At 35.7% G+C, this 20,832-nt stretch overlaps 1 protein-coding gene across 3 annotated transcripts in view; it reads left to right on the top strand.

Annotated features, from left to right (window-relative positions):
- The first annotated feature begins 1,945 nt into the window (after positions 1-1,945).
- The window catches only part of PTAR1 (protein prenyltransferase alpha subunit repeat containing 1), a 38,246-nt gene continuing 19,359 nt past the window's right edge, over positions 1,946-20,832 (top strand). The window contains exons 1-4 of one of the 3 annotated variants that reach the window (XM_039837833.1): positions 1,986-2,135; positions 3,230-3,437; positions 10,696-10,865; positions 19,655-19,721. In XM_039837833.1, the coding sequence (XP_039693767.1) occupies positions 19,671-19,721 (51 nt within the window). In that variant the 5' untranslated portion in view covers positions 1,986-2,135; positions 3,230-3,437; positions 10,696-10,865; positions 19,655-19,670. Of the gene's footprint in view, positions 2,136-3,229; positions 3,438-10,695; positions 10,866-19,654; positions 19,722-20,832 lie in introns of all 3 variants that reach the window. The other 2 variants (XM_039837741.1, XM_039837923.1) reach the window with 2 other exon arrangements.

The raw sequence follows: 20,832 nt of genomic DNA, 5'->3' as shown, positions 1-20,832 counted from the left end.
ACTTCAGGACTTAGGGACAAAGTCCCCGCCCCGCTCCCCCTGCCCTCGTTATGTGCATTAGAGTGAGATACAGAAATCATTAATTTTTAAGATAGAAATAAAGTCTTTGAAAAAAATGTTTCTATTTCTGAGTGTGTTGCTTTGAGCTCTGACCCCAGAAGTAAGGCTTTATTTTCCATTTTTATTATAAAAGGATGCAAAGCTTTGGTTAAGTGAAGAGGAAGAAGACATCAGTTAACTCAAATCATTCGGTAATTGGTATCATATTCTTAGAGTAATTAAGATATTTGAAGTTGTCCTTGGTCTTGGAATCTAACTACACATTCACTTGCAGCACTGCCTCATGTGAGAACTTGTCAAGAGGTTAAGATTTGATTGTACTAATTCAAACCTGTCTCATAGTGCTGTCTTACAATTTTGTGAATCTAGCTCATTTCTGTTAAACACATAAGGCCAACGTCCATACAGCAGGTCTATCCGTCATAAATATACCCACAGGGAATATCAATCACTGGATATAGTTAATTTATATTTCTCTTTCAATGCTTTATAATTTTGCTTCCAATGGTTTTTTCAAAATCAATCCTACTTTAAATGTTCTGCATATGGTCACATTAAACAAAGTATGAGTTTGCTTTTTAAAAAAAGTTTTAAAAAGATACAGATTTCAAGGAGTAAGTAAAAGAATTGAACTGAAGGCAGCTAGATTTTCCTATCACAGAAGGGTAAAGTTAAATCTGATATATGAAAATTAGAATTATGGCATTTCAAAATCGAAATAGACTAGAAATCCTCTCCTTTCTACAAAAATGATTTGTAGCAAGATAAATAGCCACTAAGAGCAAACTGTCAGGATCTGATTTTTTTCACTCTCTGCTCAAAGGACACCAAACATTATGCAAAATGAAGTACTACAGTTGTCTCTCCTTTTGGTGGATTGGCTCCATGACCTAGATACCAAAATCAGTAGATGCTCAAATCTCTTACAAAAATGGCGTAGTACTTGCATATAATTTATCTTCCATATACTTTAAATCATCTTTAGATTACTTATACTACCTAATATAATGCAAATGTTAAATAGTTACACTCTATTACTTAGGGAGTAATGACAAGAAAAGTCTGTACATGTTTAATACAGAGGCAACTATCCTAGGTCTAACTACATAGTATACACATCAGCCACAACGTAACTTTTTTCCCAAGTATTTTCTATCGAGGACTGGTTGAATCCAGTTGGTGGAATCCAGTTGCTAGAAACGGAATCAAATGGCAAGAAGGGCCCACAACACACTAAAAATAGAAAATTTAAAGATATTTCTGTACTGTACTTCTATTTTCTATATTCAGGTGGCAAGTAAATTTTCCTTTTTTCCTATTTCTTCTTTCAAAGCGTTAAATCTGCATGCAAGCCAAAAGGCCACCAACATGGTCCAATTGGGACTCAGCCAGGAGTCTCAGGACTTCATCTCTACAGATGGGAAAATAAAGCAACTTCTCAAAAGGCCACGGGACTAACTGCTGAAGAGACCTTGTACTCTGGGTGAAACTTTCCTCCAGGGACGCTTGGGGACTTGGCTGCTTCCCTGAACAGCTAAGAATTGGGATGGCAAGGTGTCCGGTCAGTCTCTGGCTCCGGGGTAGTGACTTGAGGATCCTTGCTCTTAAGCCCCGAGTAGACTAGAAATTAAAATAAAATGTATAAAACAGCGACCTGAGGTAACTTTGTAATTAAGTCAGCAGTACCTTTTCGGACGCTGAGAAACTCTGTTAGGGGTAACTGGTTAGGGGGTAACAGGAGGAAGCCGCAGACTAACCACACCGGCTCAGTCTCGGCGGGCGCCACGCCCCGGCCTCCAGCAAGTTGAACCGGAAGTGCTCGGCGGCGGGGGCGGAGGCGGGGGCGGGGGCGGGGGCAGGGCGGAGGCACAGGGGCGGAGGCGGGAGGGCGGCCAAACCGGCGCACACGCGCGCGCTCCCCGCAGAACTCCCGCCGGCTGCGCGGCGCTCTCCCGGAGGCGCGCCCGAGCTGCCGTGGCCGCCGCCAACATGGCCGAGACGAGCGAAGAGGTGGCGGTGCTGGTGCAGCGGGTGGTGAAGGACATCACCAACGCCTTCAGGAGGAACCCGCACATGTGAGTTGCGCGCAGGCGGTGTCCGCGCCTCCACCGCCTCCGGGGGTCGTCGGGGCCGGGCGGGGGCGGGGCCAAGCCTCGAGCCGACCTCGGGCGGCGGCGACAGGACGGCGGATCCTGGCCCGAGTTCCCCTCGTAGGAGGTGACAGTGTGAGGTCGCAGCCGGACCGTTGTGGGCCGCCGCGGGGCCCACTTACTGCTACTGGAACGCGCTCGCGATTGAGTCCCTAGAAGTGACCTCAGAAAATCAAAACTGTTTGTTGTGCTCTCCCTTCCACTCCTTTCCCTGGAGTTCGAGAAACTCGAAAGACACGATCCATGTGTCCACATCCTACGTTTACTTAAGGTAAACGGGCACACACACAATGTGTGTTTGTATGCTTTGTAAACAGAACTCTTTTGAGGGTCATCCGGACGTTGGTAAGAGAGGTTACCGATCATCTTATCCTCAGTGGGTCAGAACCCCCTCATTTTGCTAAACAGGAGGTTGAGCTGCTTTTGCCTTTCTCCTTACTTGTCCCAAGATTGTAGAGCGACTCCGATGAAACAATTTATTTGAAGGTGAACAGAGCATTCTCAAGAGTGTAGCCTGTGTAGGCACAGGATGGGTTTGATGTAAAGCAGATGAAACCTCGACACTTTTTAGCATTACCTGATACATAGTTACAGGGAGCAAGCATATTAACTTTTTTAAATCCAAACGCTGCTGCTCTCTTTAAGTAGAACACCGCTGGGAAGATACCAGAAGAAACTGTATTCTTTCTGACAACTTCTGCTTTTATGTAGCAAGTGAAAAGGAAGAGATATCTAAAGTAGAGATATGTCTACAACGTTATACAAAAAAGTTAGGAAGAATCAAAGAGTGTAGCCCTTTTCCTATCCCTCATCCCTTCTTCCCCCTAGAAGAAAGAAACATGGAATCCAATTTTATGTTTTTCATTTTATCTAATTGTTTCTAGAGTTTTTTAAAAAAAATGTTTTATTCTTTAAACTAGAACACGTGAATTACTTTTTAAGGATTCTAACTTCTTAAGCTTTTCTGCCTAAAAGAGGTGCCAAACCTATATCTAAATGAAGTGTTCTTTTCCTTTAAGGTGATGCTTATAAAAGAATTAAGAAGCCCTCAGATGTCTTGCTCCCTTGTGGCACACAATTGGAGACCTGCAACTGTGCCTCATTAAAAACAAAACACTAATGGCCTCAAAACACCTGCCACTTCTGACAACATCTACTTCCTTTTCCCTTGTGATTGCTGCCTTTTTCAAAATGAGTGTTTGGAATGATTTCCTGGCAGTAACCATAGTGGGTACCAAGCCTTCTAAAGAATGCTTTGATGCTTTGTATATCAGTCTTTCAATTCCTTTTTGAGAATGCTAGCTTTAGTACAGATAAAGGACATCCTCAGGAAAAAAAAGTTGGATAAGTGAAAGGCTATTTTTTTGTCATTGGTGTTATTTTTCTTGAAGAAATTATAGCAGAGGTTAGAAAGAATTCTAATAAATACAGTAATCACCTTAGTTTCTCCTCTTTGATGTAAATTAGAAGAGCATCAGTATTGTATATTTGAAGAAACAGATTGAGTGTTCATTGGCATGGCAGGTTGACACAGTGCTGCTTGGAACACATTCCATTTCTTCTGGATCATATTTACTGAAATTCATGAAGGACTTTAACACCTTCCTTTTCTTCTGGATCACATTTACTGAAATTCATAAAGGACTTTAACACCTTCCTTAATGATATTTTTATGGTGTAATCTCATTAATGTGCTCTCTCAATGCATAATTTCTAATTATTAATAAGCATTTGGGTCATTCAAGGTTTAAAAGTATTAAAATGGGTATTTGGAATAATGGTATATAATATAGGCCTGAAAAATTAACTCATTGCCTAATATTAATTTTAGTACATATTCCCTACAATAACAATATCTTCAGTAATATTATTATGCATCTTTAAAAATGTCTTATAATTTAGACTTTTCAAAGTTGCCCATACTTTCCCCACAATCTAGCCATTTTCCAAAATAAAGAGACTGCATTTCTAGTTAAGAGGGGGGAAAAACATCATTTATCTTGAAAGTAGTACCTAATTACATTTTTCAGTATTAAAGATTTTTATTTTTTACTTTTTGTTTTCCTTTTTTCTCCAAACATAAGATAGATTATATTTTTATTAGCCGATATCTACTCCATTAAACATACTGACTTTGTAGAAATATCTAGGAGTCGTCGAAGGTGCAGTGGTTGAATTTTGTTACTTGTAGATGTGGATAGATTACCTTCTCTCAGCCTCACTTTCCTCTTAATCTAGTAAGGCTGATAAGAACATAGGAAAATCACCTCACACAGTGTCTGGAACTTACTTGCCACTAGGTAAATATTAGACTTAACCTGAATTCCTGTGTTCCTCAGAAAATAAATTTGCCAGCTAAATTATGAATGAGAAGCTCTTTATGAACTGAAAAATACCATATAAATGTTGTTTGTGTAGTTGACTCTTAGAGACTACTATTGGAAAAACTGAAGGCTTGCCCTAGGGACTGGTGTTAGCTGAATGTATAGATCCTGTGCTAATGTGGAAAACCAATTGTTTACAGTGAAATTAGGGTCATGTCAAAGGTCTCTAGCAAGTTATTTTTTATTACTCTTATTTATTGAACTCTCACTATGAGGTGCTGTAGATACCATGTTGAGAGAATGGAATAAGAAGTACAATACAGTTATTACACTTAAAGCACTCAGAAATATTTGGTGTTGGAAATGTTCTGTATCTGTTCTCTCTCATATGGTAGCTACTACCCATATGTAGCTATTGATGCTTGAAATGTGGCTAACGTGAATGAGGAACTGAATTTTAAATTTTATTTACTCTTAATTGATGTATATGCAATGGCCACATATGCACGGTGACTACTGAATTGCACAGTGTAGGTCTAGGTGGAAACCTAAGACCTACCTGCAGAAACAGTAAATTAACCCTGCAAAGTGGTTTATGGTAAAGGCTGGACAAAAGTGGGGTGAGCAAGTACTGTGTGAGTCTGTTGGAAATAGAAGGGAGGCTGGGTTTTGAGCTGAACTTCGAAGGATAAGTAGGATTCACAGTCTGCGAGGGAGCCAGCAGCCTCCACAAAAAACAGTAAATTAAGCCAAAATAGCAAAATGTGATTGAAAAGATACAATAGGGCCATATTACGGAAGTCTTTGACTGTCTGGTTTAGTTTCCCATGTACGCATTAAGCAAAAGAACACTATTAGACATATACAGTGCTAGTCTCTGGACATATGGGATTAAGTGGGATGTAGATTGATGAACACACCACACGTAGTCCCTGCCCTAATGGAACTTTAAACAGATCAACACAGAGATTATGAAAAGAGCCCCAAAGGATAAGTATACTTTGAAAGAATAATAACAGGCTTAGTTTAGATTAGAAGGTCAAGGTTTTTTTTATTTTTTTATTTTTTAGAAAAATTGATATGTGAGCGATGGATAAGAGTTGGCTTAGGGAAAATACACTTCTTAGGCAGTGGTTAGGCCCCAGTGAAAGTTTTTGAGTAAGGGAGTAGTAATGAAAAGCAGTTGTAGATAGTCTGCAAGTTGAACTGAAGAGTCAGAAACCGTGGAGTCTTCTTACATTTGATTTTTTAAAATCTATTTAAATAGTTATATAGTTGTAAAAGTTTGAGTTTGGAGTCTGTCAGTCCTGGGTTTGAATCTTGGCTTGTCATTTACTAGCTGGGTAGAATTAGATTCTTTGCTCATTTTAAAAATGGGGTTTAAATTTCTGCTTTATAAGATTATTATGCAGAATAAGTGAAATAGTGTATGTAAAACCTAACAAAATATTGCATACATTAAACAGTAATAATTTGTGTAGCTGTTTTCTAAATAGGGTCAGTAATATAATTTCAGTGATACACAAAATTAGTAGTCTTTAGAATTGGGAAAGCCTATGAGGGCTCTTGAAATAATTTAATCACCAGTAAAGTTTTAATTATTCATATGCAAGGGTCAGTTCCTTTAGAACATTTGTTAACCTTCCTTTTTGGTCATTCTGGAAAAAATTCCAATGTGAAGAGAAAATAAAATAACTGTTAGATTTAAAAGATTTATACTGCTTCCTGAATCCTTGGACTGTTTTCTGTTTAGTCCCTCCACATTGCACAGTTTGGTTTTAATATTTGGGGACCATCCTTCCGTCCTGGTAGGAAAGCGGATCAATATTTTGTAACTAATCTGTCCGCATACTCTAGTTGATTGATGTTTCCTAAAAGTACAGACAAGAGAAACTGTCTAAACAAGGAAGAACAAAGTATCAGTTATATGAACTTTGAACTTCATCTGAAAGTCAGTGGATCCCCATTATGAAGTGAAGCACTCAAGAAATATGTACTATGCTGTGTATGATCTTTTTAAGTAAATGTGTTGGGTTAGTAGTCCATGTTGATATTCCCTTGGAACAGCTTTCAAAAGTAACCTAAAAACAGCATGTAGTATCTCTTTGAAAAGATTAGAACTTGTACCAAATCTTCATATCTTTAAAAGTCCTATGACCTTGGCAATGCAGGTATTTACTTGAGTATCCTTGTTAAATACCAAGAATCTCAATTTCCAGAAACCTGAAAACAGAAAAGAATGGAATTTGATGGTAGTGAAAGAGTCAGAAATTTCTAAGACTGTTTGGAAATAAATTTGATATTTATAGCACATTCATTGCAACCATTTAAAATATATAAATTAGTAGGAAAATGATTAATGTGAATTAGGTTCTTTTTTTAAAAAAAAAGAATTATAGAGGAGTATGTCTAATATAACCCCACTTTTGTAAAGTACTTAGAAAAAAAGGATGTATACCCAAATATAATAGTGGTAGAGGAATGACAGATGTCTTTTAGTTTGTTTTTTTTTTTCCTGAGTCTTCCAGCTTTTCTTGCGTATGAAATTAAAATTTAAATATCAGAAATCTAGAAGGAATTAATTTAAATCCTGCTTGCTTTCACTGATGTCTTTCTCTTCACTCTGGCTTCAAGGGTTTGGAGCTAAGTATTGGGAGGTCCAGATTTTTAGTTTAGCCACTGGCAGTATGACTTTGGGTAATCCTATTGACCTCATTGACCCTCAGTTTCCTTAACTGATAAAATGAGAGATTGGAGGAATGAGATTCCTTCCAATTTTCTGGAATTCTAAATTGTCTGGAAAAAAGTGGACTGTGACCTAAGGGACTAGGCACAGAAGTTTGAAGTTAAGCACACTGTTATTTGGAAGCTTACTGACCTACCTATCTTTAAAAAGTACATGTTATATTTTTAGGAAGCAGCAGAGTACTGTATCTTAGGATCAAATAACTTTTCAAAGGCTTAACATTCCTTGCCTCAGCTTCTCATTATCGATTAAGGAACTTTTTAGCTTAACCTCAAGCTGTTTACTGAATTAATGATAACATACTTCATCTTTGCTTAACACTTTATAGTTTACCATATTCTTCATATTGTATTATTCGCTTTTTGTAATAGACAGGGAAGGCATTATTCCTGTATTTCAGATGAGGATACTGATGGCAAGTGACTTGCCAAATTCTCATTGACTGTCAGTGGTAGAACAGAGACTGTCTGGAACCCTGGACCTCGGAAGATGAGTGCTTTTGTCTCTACATCTTACATCTCTTTTAATTTTTTATTTCCTAGTGCTTTACATTCCCCGATATGACTATTTTCATTCTTACATGAGAATAACTGCTGGGTTTTTCAGTCATAAAATTTGAAAGCTGAATGAGACCGGGCAGCCCTTTTCCTTTATTTAGAGCTATAATGCAATTCTGCCATTCTTGAAATGAGGAAAATGAGATCTATGAAGGCCAAGTGACATGATCTACATATCTCTTTGACAGAGCTAGGACTTGGACCCACTGCAGTAGAAAGGAAATCAAAGGTAACATTCTTTTGCAAAATCAAGAAGCGATATCCTTTGAAAATTATTTATTTGAATTTTATCACTGAATTGCAAGGATAATAAGCCTTTCAATAGCAGTTATTGAGCACCTGCTATATCCAAGACATTGTTGTTTTTTAAATTATTTATTGGACGAATGACAGCCAACTAAAGCTATGTGAGAGCTCTGTGTGTGTGTGTGTGTACACGTGTACGTGCACATGCGTGCGCCTGCCCACGCAGATGGCTCTGTTCTGTCATTTGGGAACCAAATTATTAGTTAGGTATTTTATTTTTTATATAGTGAACGAGGCAGGTTTTTACATTTTGAATTTCATTATATAAATCCCCCCAAAAAACAGACTATACCCAAAAACTAGGATTCTTTTATTCTTGTTACTCTAACATTCATATTGTTGACTTTTGCAGTTCTTTGAAGTGTTATAAGTGGTTGTTGCACTTCAAAGAACAAACTTTCTTGAAATAATTGCACTGAGATTTTTCTTTTTTCTTTTTTTAACTGTAATTCTAGTTTGTTTGGTTTATTTATTTATTTATTTTTTAATGTTCTGCTTCATGTAGTATTTCCTGAACACCAGGAAATACCAGAGATTTCAACATATATTAGTTAGATATAGATCTAGATGTGGCTGGTTGTCCTATCACCAAATACAAATGCAAAAACATTTTAAAATATGTACTGGATGTTGACCTCAAATGCTCTCTCAGCATTGACTTATTTTTCCTACAGAACTTTATATTACTGGGATGGCAATGTGATAACATTATAGATACTGATACAACTCCCTAGCAAACCTATAAGCTTTGTGAAATTTGGGACTCCCTTGTTTTGTTTTTGTTTTTGTTTTTGTTTTGTCTTTATTGAAATAGACAATTATTTACATTTTACATTCAGTGAGGTTTTTTTCCCACTTATAATTGGCATACAATAATATACCAGTTTGTTTTATTCATTTTCTCATTTTCAGAAACTAACACTGTACCCAGTAGACTTGTAAAATGTTTAGATAGTATTGACATAGTATATTGAACCACTTCTGAATCAACTGAGCCAGTTATCAGGACACAAAGCCTTAGGTCTCAAAATCTACTTTCAGATTGTTAGCTTGAAAGGATGGTTAGCGACTTAAAACCCCTAGAGTACCCTTCTTTATTGATATGTATATATATTCCTGTGTCACTAATGAAGTGATCAGTAGAAAGTAGGTTACCTTTAAGCTATTCAGTTTAGAGTTTCCAGGTGGGATTTTTAGTACCAGAGCCTCCTACCAATTTGTGTTGGTACCTAATGGAAAAAGAGGGCTTTTCTTATAAGCTGTAATTGGACATGTTTCCTTCTCTTTTCATCTATCACTCTACTGTCTTTTTGGTGGGGGAATCCCAGGGACATAATAAATAATGTCACAAGCTCTGAAATCCAGTTTTTTATTTTGTATTTTAGAAACACATTTAAGAAAATCCGTTTAGGCACTCAAAAAATATTGTTATGTCAACTGTTGTTAAAAGGTTTCTTGTTCACTAATTGATTAAAAGAAGGACATACTATTTGAGAAAGAATATTTCATGTAGACGAGAATTTTAACTTTTATTTGAGAGGCATGTATGGAAGTTTTGCAAAAACATTTCATTTGCTGCTGCTTTTACTATGTAATTCAACTGCTCTACGTATTTGTTAAATCTAAGCCTGTAACATACATTTTCAGCTTAAGTTGAGGTGGATTGAGGGATATAGGTGCCATGAAAATGATCTAATTATGAAATGTATTTTGTATGTTAACATTTATTAGTGTGTTTTATTCAATTAAATATAAAGGATTATAAAGAAGAAAAAAATGGCTCCCAATCTCCATGACAAGATAACCTTTATTGATAATTCGTTTCTGTTGCACATTTATTAGCAGGCAAGCGTAAATACAATTATTAACATTTTTTAAAAATAGTAATAACAAGTGATTAGAAAATTTAAACTATATAAAAGTAATGTCCTTCCTCTCCCCAGAAGTTTCTTTGTATCCTTCCCATAATTTTTTAATGCATCTATCTTTTTTAAAATATGAAAGTCTTTGTGCTGTACACTGTGTTTGGCATTTTACCTTTTTTGTTTGTTTCATACAGCTTGGCACCGTTTCCATACCAGCTTATACAGATCTACCTTAGTTTTTATACCTCTATCACACGGATAAACTATATTTATTTTACCAATTTTCTATTGGTACATATTTAGATTATTTCCAGTTTTGTTGCAGTGTTATAACAAACATCCTATTCATATATTTTGGTATAGGATCATTTCTGAGCAGTGGAATGGCTGGATCAAAGAGTATGGGTATTCAGAATTTTGGAAGACATTTTCAAATTTCCATCCGAAGACTGATTTTTATTCCTGTCAACAAGGAATACAGCATACTAATTTTCCTGTACTGTTGTCAGTATTTAAAAATAAAAAACAAAACTTTTTTTTTCATTTCTACCCATCCAGTAGGTGAGCTAAATAATATTTTTAAGAAAGGGAAATATGTGAATTAAAAAAAAAATACTCTGTGGAATTGAAAATTCTGAAAAGACTAGTATTCTTATCTTTAATTCTTTTTTTGTTTTGCATATTAAGAGATGAAATTGGCCTGATCCCATGTCCTGAAGCTAGGTATAACCGGAGTCCCATTGTCCTGGTTGAAAACAAACTTGGTGTGGAGAGCTGGTGTGTCAAGTTCCTTTTACCATATGTCCACAACAAGCTCATTTTGTACAGAACAAGAAAGCAGTGGCTGAACAAAGATGGTAAGTATGAACTCTGTCTTCCTTTGTTTTTGAAAAGTATCATGGAATATAGTAGGAAGAACCCTCTCTGGGTATTGACATTCCTAAAGTCTAGTTTTGCCTCTTATCATTCCCTCCCTAGGTGGGTACTTAGCCTCTGTCAAGTAGGAGTTTGGACTCATCCTTAGTTTTCAAATTTTGCATCCATCTATAGTGATACTCTGGAAGGTGCCCCAAGCAAGGTGCCAGGCCACCTATTGCAACATGAGCCATAAATTAGAGCAATTCTGATTTTATCTTTTTATATATTGGGGTCATTTATTAAGTTTTATTTGAGGAAGACATCCTATGACTAAAAAAAAAGTTTGAAAATTACTGAAGAGGATTGTAGTTGCTACAAGCTCCAATTCTCTGATTTTTAAATTCTTTCGTTCTTTATGAACGATAGACCTCATTTTAGTAGCAGTCCAAATGAGATAATGGGAAGGTATGATGGTAGTAGTTATACTGTGAACCAGGTTAGTGATTTACGAAGGTGCCATTGCAACTGTGAATCCCAGTTGAGCTCTAGCCCTCTTCGTCCTGTTCCTCTGTGGATGGAGCAAAAGAAAACCATCTCAGCATTCACTTTTGCTCCTCTGAGGTTGTTCTTTGCTGCATCAGACAACACCTGTTCATTTTTCCTGGTCTCTTTTCTCAGTTTTCCCCCATATGTGATATTAAGCCTTGTTGTGCACACATTATTTACTTTTTTGGAAAGTACTCATCCAAGACCATGGTCTTGACTGTTTTTGTAAAGCTCTCCTGCCCCTTCCTACATATAGCAGTACCTTCAAAAGTGCTCAGTATGCCTGGTGGCTAATTTGAGTAAGAACTTTGTTTCCTGAAGAATTTTACTTACTAGTTTGGTAGCCATTACCAAGAGCCTACTCATGACAGAAGCTGTTCTAAATATTTTAGGGGATAAAAAGATAAATAATGTTCTCTTTACTCAAGAAGCTTACAGTTGAGTGAAAAACAATTTCTTTGTGGATTGTTACCAAATGTATGACATAGCAATTTCCTTATATTCCTCTCAGCCTTCTCCTTAACATACTGTTACAATAGGTTAATAGCACTTTTCCCTATTTAGACCAATAGAAAAGGAGTCTAATTTGAAGATTTAATGTGTGAAGTAGTTTCTATTTTCTGTGTGTTTCACTCATTTAGTTCTCTGATATACATCTTAATTAAAAGGCTATACGTTCGTTTATGGCATAGGTTTAGTTTGTGGCATCAACTTAAAGGTATAAGTTTAGGCATAAACTTTAAGGATATTTATATGTTGTTAGACCCTCTTTTGTTCTCCATTCTATCACTCTGTAGTATGTGTCAGTAACATTAAGGTACGAAGTAACACCATATGAATCCATCAGGTTATTTTTTTTACAAAGCTGTATTATCTGTGTTCAGATGCACAAAAATGTATAATTGGGCCAATACATATATAACTCAGGCGGGGGGTGGGGAAGCAGAATGATGCTCTTGTAGAGAAGAAGCAGTATAAATTTTAAAACATCAAAGACTATTTTTGGCTCAGATGATTATTTTTTGACCATGTATGCTAGCTCAATCTGCCTTCTTCCTGTAGCCTTCCAAGTCCTCTCCATTTACCTTTTTCTTGTGTTTCTGGACACTGCACAGTCGGTATTGCTAAATCTCCTCATTGTGTAGTTTTGTTCTTGATAGGCCCGGGAGGACCTGGGCAGAAGATCAAATGGTTAAGCTCATTTATAAGAATAGCTAGCATCTAAACTTTGAATTCTGAGGCAGCTGTGCATGTGTAAAGAAGCGCCTTGATTTTATCCTAACCTATATTCTCATGGAAGCAATTTTCACTTTCACTCATTTGGTGGGTGGGGACATCAGAGTTCAGTGTGGTGTCACATAAAGCTCAGGTTGTATTATCAGTAAAAATATGGAAGTGAATTTCTGGTCTGACACTTGAAAAACCTGACTCACATAAGTTGTGAACCGAAGCAGCTAGAACATAAAGGTGAATCTTGCTAAGAAAAAAAAGTAAAATATTTGGAGAAAGCAAGTATTTCATCAAAAATGCTGTACCTTTAAAACAGTTTTTGTAGAAAACATGTATAAAAAGAATCAAGTGAAGAAATCTGACAATTTAAGAACAATTTCAGAAATGTCAGTGCCTGTGTGATTGATCATGCCAAAATCTTAAGCATCCCTTAAGAATGTATTCTGTAACTGAATGTGACCTTTATTCTTGGGATAGATTTTCTTTTTAACGAAACTGAATTCATGCTCTCATTAATATGCTAAATTCCTTACATATTTGGAAAGCATCTGTATTAGTCAGGGTTCTCCAGAGAAACAACCAGTAGAAATTTATATATATAAAAGATTGATTATAATGTTGGCTTGCATGATCTTAGAGGCTGAGATCTGCTTTCTGCAAGCCGGAGACCCAGGAAAGCTGGCGTTGTATTTTAGTTTGAGTCTAATGGCCTAAGAACCAGGGAGCGCGTGGTTTAAATCCCAGTCTAACGACCAGAGAAGATGAGATGTTCCAACTCATACAGACAGACAGCAAAAAAAAGGGGAGGTGGGGATGAATTCCTCCTCTTTCCTCCTCTTGTTCTGTTCAGGCTCTCGACGGATTGGATGATGCTCACCTACCTTGGGGAGGGCAGTCTACTTTACCCATGCTAATTTCATCTGGAAGCACCCTCACAGACACTCAAAAATAATGTTAATAACATTTAGTCTGGGGACCGCATAGCCAGTCAAGTTTAACCATGGTTTAACTAAAATTAACCATCACAGCCTCCCTGTTTAATTACTTAGAAAGTGGTGTTTTTTAAAAGTTTGATGCAGAAATGGCCATTTTTGGTTGGGAAGGGAACAATACTTTAATTTTTGAGAAATCCAAGAGCAAAATCGACAGCATTGGGATCCTGACTGGGTAGAGCTCTGCCCCGCCTTTTAACTGTCTCCAAGTGTGCCCTTCTGTCATCATCTTTTGCTCCTCCCTCTTTCTCACAACCTCTGTTCCCTAACTTAGCTATCTCTGTAACAACCATCTTTGGCTCTCCATTCCTTATTTCTCATCAGGACAAATGTCATCACTTCTTAATGGGTCTACACCATTTTCAATGTGTCTTCTGTAATTCATGTCCATCATGCCACTAGCCAGTTGTTTCAAACAGTACTTCCCAGGAACAGTCTGAAAGATACTTTTCTGAAATGTATATCTACTCATTTCATGATATCTTGCAGGGTCATGATAGAGGTAAAACTATTCGGCATGATATTCAAGGGCCTTTATAATCTGTCTACATTACCACCCCTTTCCTCTATTTTAAATTCAGTATCAGAGGTTGTAGATTCTCAGCCCCTAGACCAAAGCCCACCTACCAGTATGTTTTGTTTTTGTTTGCGTAATGTTTTTAAAATTGTTTTTAATTAGTTGGGTAAACATTTACAATCAGGATGAACTTTTTAAATTAGGATAGAAATCTGAATTTCTGTCTTCACTTGAAAAATCAGAAGCCTTGGGTACATAAATTTCTGCATGGCACCAATTGGTTGGGGCTCATAGCCTCTGCTTTTCTCGACTAGGCAAGCTTTTTCTAGTTTACTACAACTTCCTCATGTCTTTCAGACACTGAGGCAGAATGTCAGTTGCTACTTACTATCATTTGCTTTAATATGTTTTGACAGTCTTTTGAACCCTAAAAGCATTTGGGTTTGCAGCCATTTGAAATACATTTCAGCCACTATGTACACGGTTCTAGTCTAGGACTTTGCTGTGTATTATTGCCTTACTTTCCTGCCTTTGCTGAGGCCAGGTTCCTGTCTTATGTTGCCATTATTGTTGCAGCTGCCAGCACAAACACACCCACACACCCATGAAGCCTTTTTGACTGCTCCAGGAAACAATCATTACTTTTCTGCACTTTTGTGGGAGTTCTTTATTCAGGCTGCTTGAGTAGTGACACCATACTTGATTGTAGTTGATTATTTAAATAACATTTTTTTCCCCCAGCTTGATTGCGAGTTTGTTAGAAAAAGATTATGGCTTGTCTTTCTTTACTCAGCACCTTATGTGTTCAGTAGACATTTATCAAATAAGTAATAAGAGTTTGGTAAGCAAGAGATTTTAGCTTAGTCTGGCTGTTGATTCAGTGACTCTATTCTATAATAAAGCCTCTCATGGTAACCCAAATGTTATTTTAGAGGAAGAGATTAACCAATCGAAGTTGATCTTGAATTTATTTCTAAATGCATGAAAACATATCTTTTTCAGAGACAGTTGTCAAATCCAGTGACTATTACCAGATAACTGCTGGCCTTGGGCCATTTCTACAGTGCAGTGCAACAAAGAAAGCATATTGATTTTTCTCTGACTTTTCCGTAGCATCTTTATATCCTTTCCTGTTACAGCTGGAATTTAGCTACTTTCTTGTGTATATTGTGCCCTGATTCATTTTCTCCTTGTGATGTGATGATGAGTGAGTTATCTATTGGAGTGTGTGTAACAAAGGAACAGTTATTCGCTGGCATATGCTCTGATATTTGAAGAGAGATCTGTTTAACTTCAAGAGATTGTAAGATCAGTAGCTCATATTTTCTGAGTAAAACTGCAAAGGAAAATGGTATATAGTTGGTGAAATGTAGAGTCTTTGGGTCAGTCCTCACTCAAAGAGAATAATTGTAGACAGTGTGCTAGACTGCAAAGAGCATCTGCTTTGCAGAAAAATAACTGGATTTACATTCAATTCATCAACACAGTGAAGTCACTCAGGAATGACTTTAAGCAAATTACTTAACTTGTTACTGTTTTCACACTGATAGGTCTCAGAGAGTTTTGTGGGGATCACATGAATTACTGTGTGTAAATGACCCAGCACAGTGCCTGGCATATAGTAGGCTCTCAGGAAACACTAGTGTTCTTTCTCTCATTTAGCCAGAGCCAGTGGGGAAGAAGAGCAGAAAAATACATGTAATTCAGGAATGATTCTTCTATTACGTGCAATATTTCTAATCTAATTACTCCTTGCTTCATTGGCCCTTTCCCATTTCTGAAATTCCATTTCACTCCTACTTCTTGGATCAGGCTGGAATGCTTCCTGAACGAAGTCCTGTCTGAACTTGAGTCTTGAATCAGGAAGAGTTAGCAGTTTATCAAAGAGGCAGGGAGAAGGGCCTCTGACTGCATTTGTCACTAGGCACCACTGATTGTTGGTCGAGGCTTTTGATATGTCTTAAATCCTGAGATTCTTAAAAGTTGAGAAGTATCCCCTCTGCTCAGCAGTCACTGCTCAGAGAGCTCAGGAGATTATTTTCTTCCCTCTGGTGGCCCTCAATCCTGGTATTGCTTGTGTAACTGGTCTAGGAAATAGAAGCTTTGTGACAGGAGTTATCATTGAGTTCTTAACTGTGTCAGGTACTGTCCTAACTTTTCATTGTTAGGTATGCAAATTAAATGATTAAATGAATCATTTAATACCCCCATGAGATAGCACTGTTATTAGCTCCATTTTACACATGAGGAAGACATAGGCACAGAAAGATCACGTGATATGTTTAGGAGCTTCCCAGTAAGTGGTAAAGCTGGGCTCTCACCCCAACAGTTGCTGTTGCCCTGCCAGCGGGGAACCCTCTGGTAAAGGAAGCATTACTTTGATTAGTCTTCCTCTCTTCATATAGCCACAAAATGAAAAGTGGGGACTTAGGTGTTTTCTGTGTTAGTTTTTGCCTTTGTTGTTGTACAGAATTATTTCCCTCATAGAGGATGAACTTGTCTTCATTTATGGGTAGAGTGGAAGACTTGCATTAGAAGTACAAACAGATAGCAACAACCATTGGTCACACACATACGTATGTATTTTTTTAATGCAGAAAGGAAGAATTCAAAAAATGAAATACCAATTTAAGTAATATGATGAATTTTGAAAAATTATAGACTTCAAAAGAAATTCTAAAGGCCTTACCATCATGCACAGATGTTTCCATATACCTGCGTAACAAACACGTTTCATTGTTTATTTTACAAATTTAGAAATTTAGACATTTTCACTGTAGGAACAACTGCCTCATTATTTTTGACTTCTCTAATTGGTTGATTTTGAAAATTTTTATTTTTTGGTAAGTAGCAGCAGTGTTTAGTCAAACAAGTATTGAGTAGTTTGTCAAACAACTGTGGTAAAATGAAACAAATCTCATTGCTCAACACTGAAGTTTATGTTATCATTCCCATTTCACAGATAAGGAAACTGAAGTCCAAAGGTCAATAACTAAGTAAGATATACAGAGAACATAGAGATGAGATTGCTTTCAGCTAGGTAGGTCAGGAAAGCCTTTATGAAGAAAGATTTAAAAAAAAAAAAAAATTGGAGCGAGGAGGACGTTTCCTGCAGAGAGCATAGCAAGCAAGAAATCTATGTTATATCTAGAAAAGAGAAGGTAGGAAGATCAAGAGGTGTGTTTAGAAAATGGTCAAGTTTGGTTCAGGTAGAGTAAAGCACATGAGGGGAAAGTAGTGGAAAGCCTGGCTGACAAGGAGATTGGGACCAGGTTCTAGTTTCCTGGTATATTTCTCCAGCACTCTGTGCTGTAACACACTCTTGTACATATAATCCTGAGCACACTGTGTGTGAAGTTACATGCCTCTTTACCTTGCTCAAACTTTTTTCCATGGTCTGCAATGCCCTTTACCACCTTATCTATTTATAGCCTTCCCTGAGTACTCCACAAAGAATTAATTGTCTAGTGGTCCCCAAAATGTGATATGTGTTTCTACTTCACACTTATTTCATTTTGCCTTACGTAATTGTTTACATCTTTTCTCCAACTAATGGGTAACCTAGAGGGCATCAGGTCTATTGATCATTATATCCATTCTCTCAATCCTGAGGGCCCAGTTTAATCTTTGCACATAGTCAATACTTAGAATATTTGTGGAATTAAGTGAATAATGGGATAGAACAAAATTGCATTTATGTTTTTTGGTAAATTAGCACCAGACACTACTAAAAGTAAAAGAAGGAAGAAGTTAAATTATTCTTTACAGAAATATTGTGTTTATGCATGTAATGCTTGTAATGAAGATAAAGGTAAAATATAAACATGTGCTAATTCTACTTTTTGTTGCTTGTTTATCAAGTATACTCAGTAGTAATGAAATCATAGGCTCACAATAAATGTTAATCTCTTATGAAGATAGTTGAGACGGGAATAATTGTTTTTCTTTTTTGCTAGAATATTTTTAAATGACTATAGGGATGTATTTATGTGTGTTTTTAGATTTTAAAAAATTTGTATTTTAAATACTGAGAATGCCCCAGTTATTTATTATTTCAGTTGCAGTATAATTGAGTTATTAAAAGCAGTCAGATGCTGACCTGCCACATACTAATAGGCAAATTTTCTTAAACTCTCTAAATGTCAGTATTCCTATCTGTAAGGTAAAACAAAAATATCTTGGACTGTGATTATGAAAATTCAATGAAATAATGTAAATAAAGCATTTATTCCTAGTACTCAATAATACTAAATAACTAAAATTTTTATTATCTTACTTAGCATTTAATATGAGTTTAGTAGAGGTTTCTTTAATTTAATATTATGACCTAGGTTGATCATCTTAATTCTAAAATTCTCTTTTTAGTTTTAGTAAAAAGAAAACAGTATGTCTAAATGTTACTGATTTTGTTCTATGGAATATAGGCTTATGGAACTTATTCGAATATATAGGAATTCTGTCAAGACCATGATAGATAAATAGATAATGAATATATATAGGTTGTTCATAAGCTGAAAATAGAAAATAATAAATGAAAAATGGTTCATATTAATAATCGTAGATAAAGATGTAAATTAAAACAAGCAAAGTATAATTTGTTATTTTAGTAACATTTTTAAAAATATAATTATGTAGGTCAGAATTATGAGAACATAAGTACACTAATGTAACTCTTGGCAGTATTAATAAATATAGTCCATTTGGAGGACAATTTGGAAATGCTTAGTAGAAGCTATACTAATAATTATATTGTTCGACATAGTAGTTCTACTCCTAGAAATATATCCACAGAAGATAATCTGTGAGACAAAAAGTGTGTTTTAAAATGTTTTTAGCAATATTATCTATAACAGTAAACACCCTGAAGAATAAAATAGTTAATTAAGAGATTGTTATGCAGCAGTTAAAAATGCATACTGTAGCAATATAGGAGAATGCATATGTAACCATGTTGAATGAAAAACATAGAGCAAAATTTCATATTATCATTGCTATAGCTATGTAAAAATATGTATAAGAAAGGATAATCTTCTCAGAGATGGAAATGGATTGTGTGAAATAAATTGGATTATGAGTGATTTTTTTCCTCTTTTGAAAATTTACACAGTCAGTTCTTGAAATATTTGTGGGATTAAGTGAATAGTGGTATAGAAATTATTTCTTTTCCTTGGTAAATGTAAAATTAGTGCCAAAAACTAAAAGGATGAAGAGGTTGATTTGATTACTTCTTATAGGTATATTATAAAATTATTTTGGTGTCAACTTTTTAAAAAGAGTTATACTTAAAGTAGAGAAAATTTTAAAGATAATCTCCTTATCCCTGACAGTTTGGAACAAGGTGTATCTATTATTAAAATTAGTATGACATGAGATATATATATTTGTGTGTTAGTATAATGTGAGCTGTATATCTGTATAAAATGAAATAAAGAGGGCCTTAAAGAGAAGCCAAGCTTTAAACGATAGGACTATTCGTTTTTAATATGACTTCTCTTTATTTTAGAATTGATAGATGTCACATGCACCCTGCTGCTTCTAAACCCAGACTTTACCACTGCATGGAATGTGAGGTATGTCATGAAATTGAAATTGTCCAAATTTCCGAAGACATGTAAGCCCCATGCGTTGTTAGTTTTTTTGAAAAATGAAATATAAACCATATATCCATGGCATCTTACACTTATTTCTTATACTCATTCTTTAAAATATCTCTATGACAATTCTGATATACATTTTGCTCCCTTTTGCATGTTTATGTCTGTTCTCTGTAAACTTCTTTCCTGAAATATAAGCTATTATGTTGAATTACAGTATACCATTTGATACATGCCTCTATTTTTTCCTTTTTAGGTGGGTAGGGGCAATCAGCATAATCGGTTGGTTAGTAAGGCATTGGTTAGTACATATGAGAAGCACTGCAGTGTGTAGGGTAAGCATCCAAGGTCAAGAACTTTTAGTCTCAGTTCAGTCACTAACATTGTGACTTTCGTGTACTAATCACGTGAAGTCTCTGGCACTCGGTATTTTGGAAATGGATCACATTTTGTTGATATCTTAAGTTCTTTAATTCTCATTGTAGCTTTAAACAAAATATTTCATAGAAATATTAAAATTCAGACCAGGTTCATTTTTTTCATTGAATTTTTTTCAGTTAAACAATATGTGTGTTTTTAAACACTTAGTGGTTCCTTAGACTAACACATTATCTAAGGGAAAGCAGGGTGCAAATTATAGATAATAAAATTGAAGTCCCATTGAACATTGTGAATGCATTTTAAATTTTCCTATAGGAAAGAGCCATTGATTATAGTTCTATGTCTTTATAGATGACTTAGACAATATTTAATTTTCTTTGTATTTTAAGCAAGGTTATGTTTTGAGTTAGTGTTTTTTAATAACTATTGAACTTTGTATTTAACTGATTTTAGGTAACTTCTATTAAATGTCTTTTTAAAATTGTCTTTTGAATAATGATTAGATACTTAGAATGAAGAGTAAGAAAAGTACAAAATGAGATATGTGACTTTAAAAATTTACATAATTCCGATTTTCTTTTATGGAAAGCACCGCAATGGTTAGGGAATAGACTACAATGTTTATGAGTAGCTACTATATTCTAAAGACCATACTACAACTTTATGTTATCTCATTTAATTCACATATTTGACAGCATTTATTCAT

Source organism: Pteropus medius, unplaced genomic scaffold (genome assembly GCF_902729225.1).
Source record: "Pteropus medius unplaced genomic scaffold, Ma_sr-lr_union100, whole genome shotgun sequence".
NCBI lineage: Eukaryota > Metazoa > Chordata > Mammalia > Chiroptera > Pteropodidae > Pteropus > Pteropus medius.
Note: the sequence above shows the minus strand (reverse complement) of the source record. Positions and strands in the feature narration are given on the sequence as shown.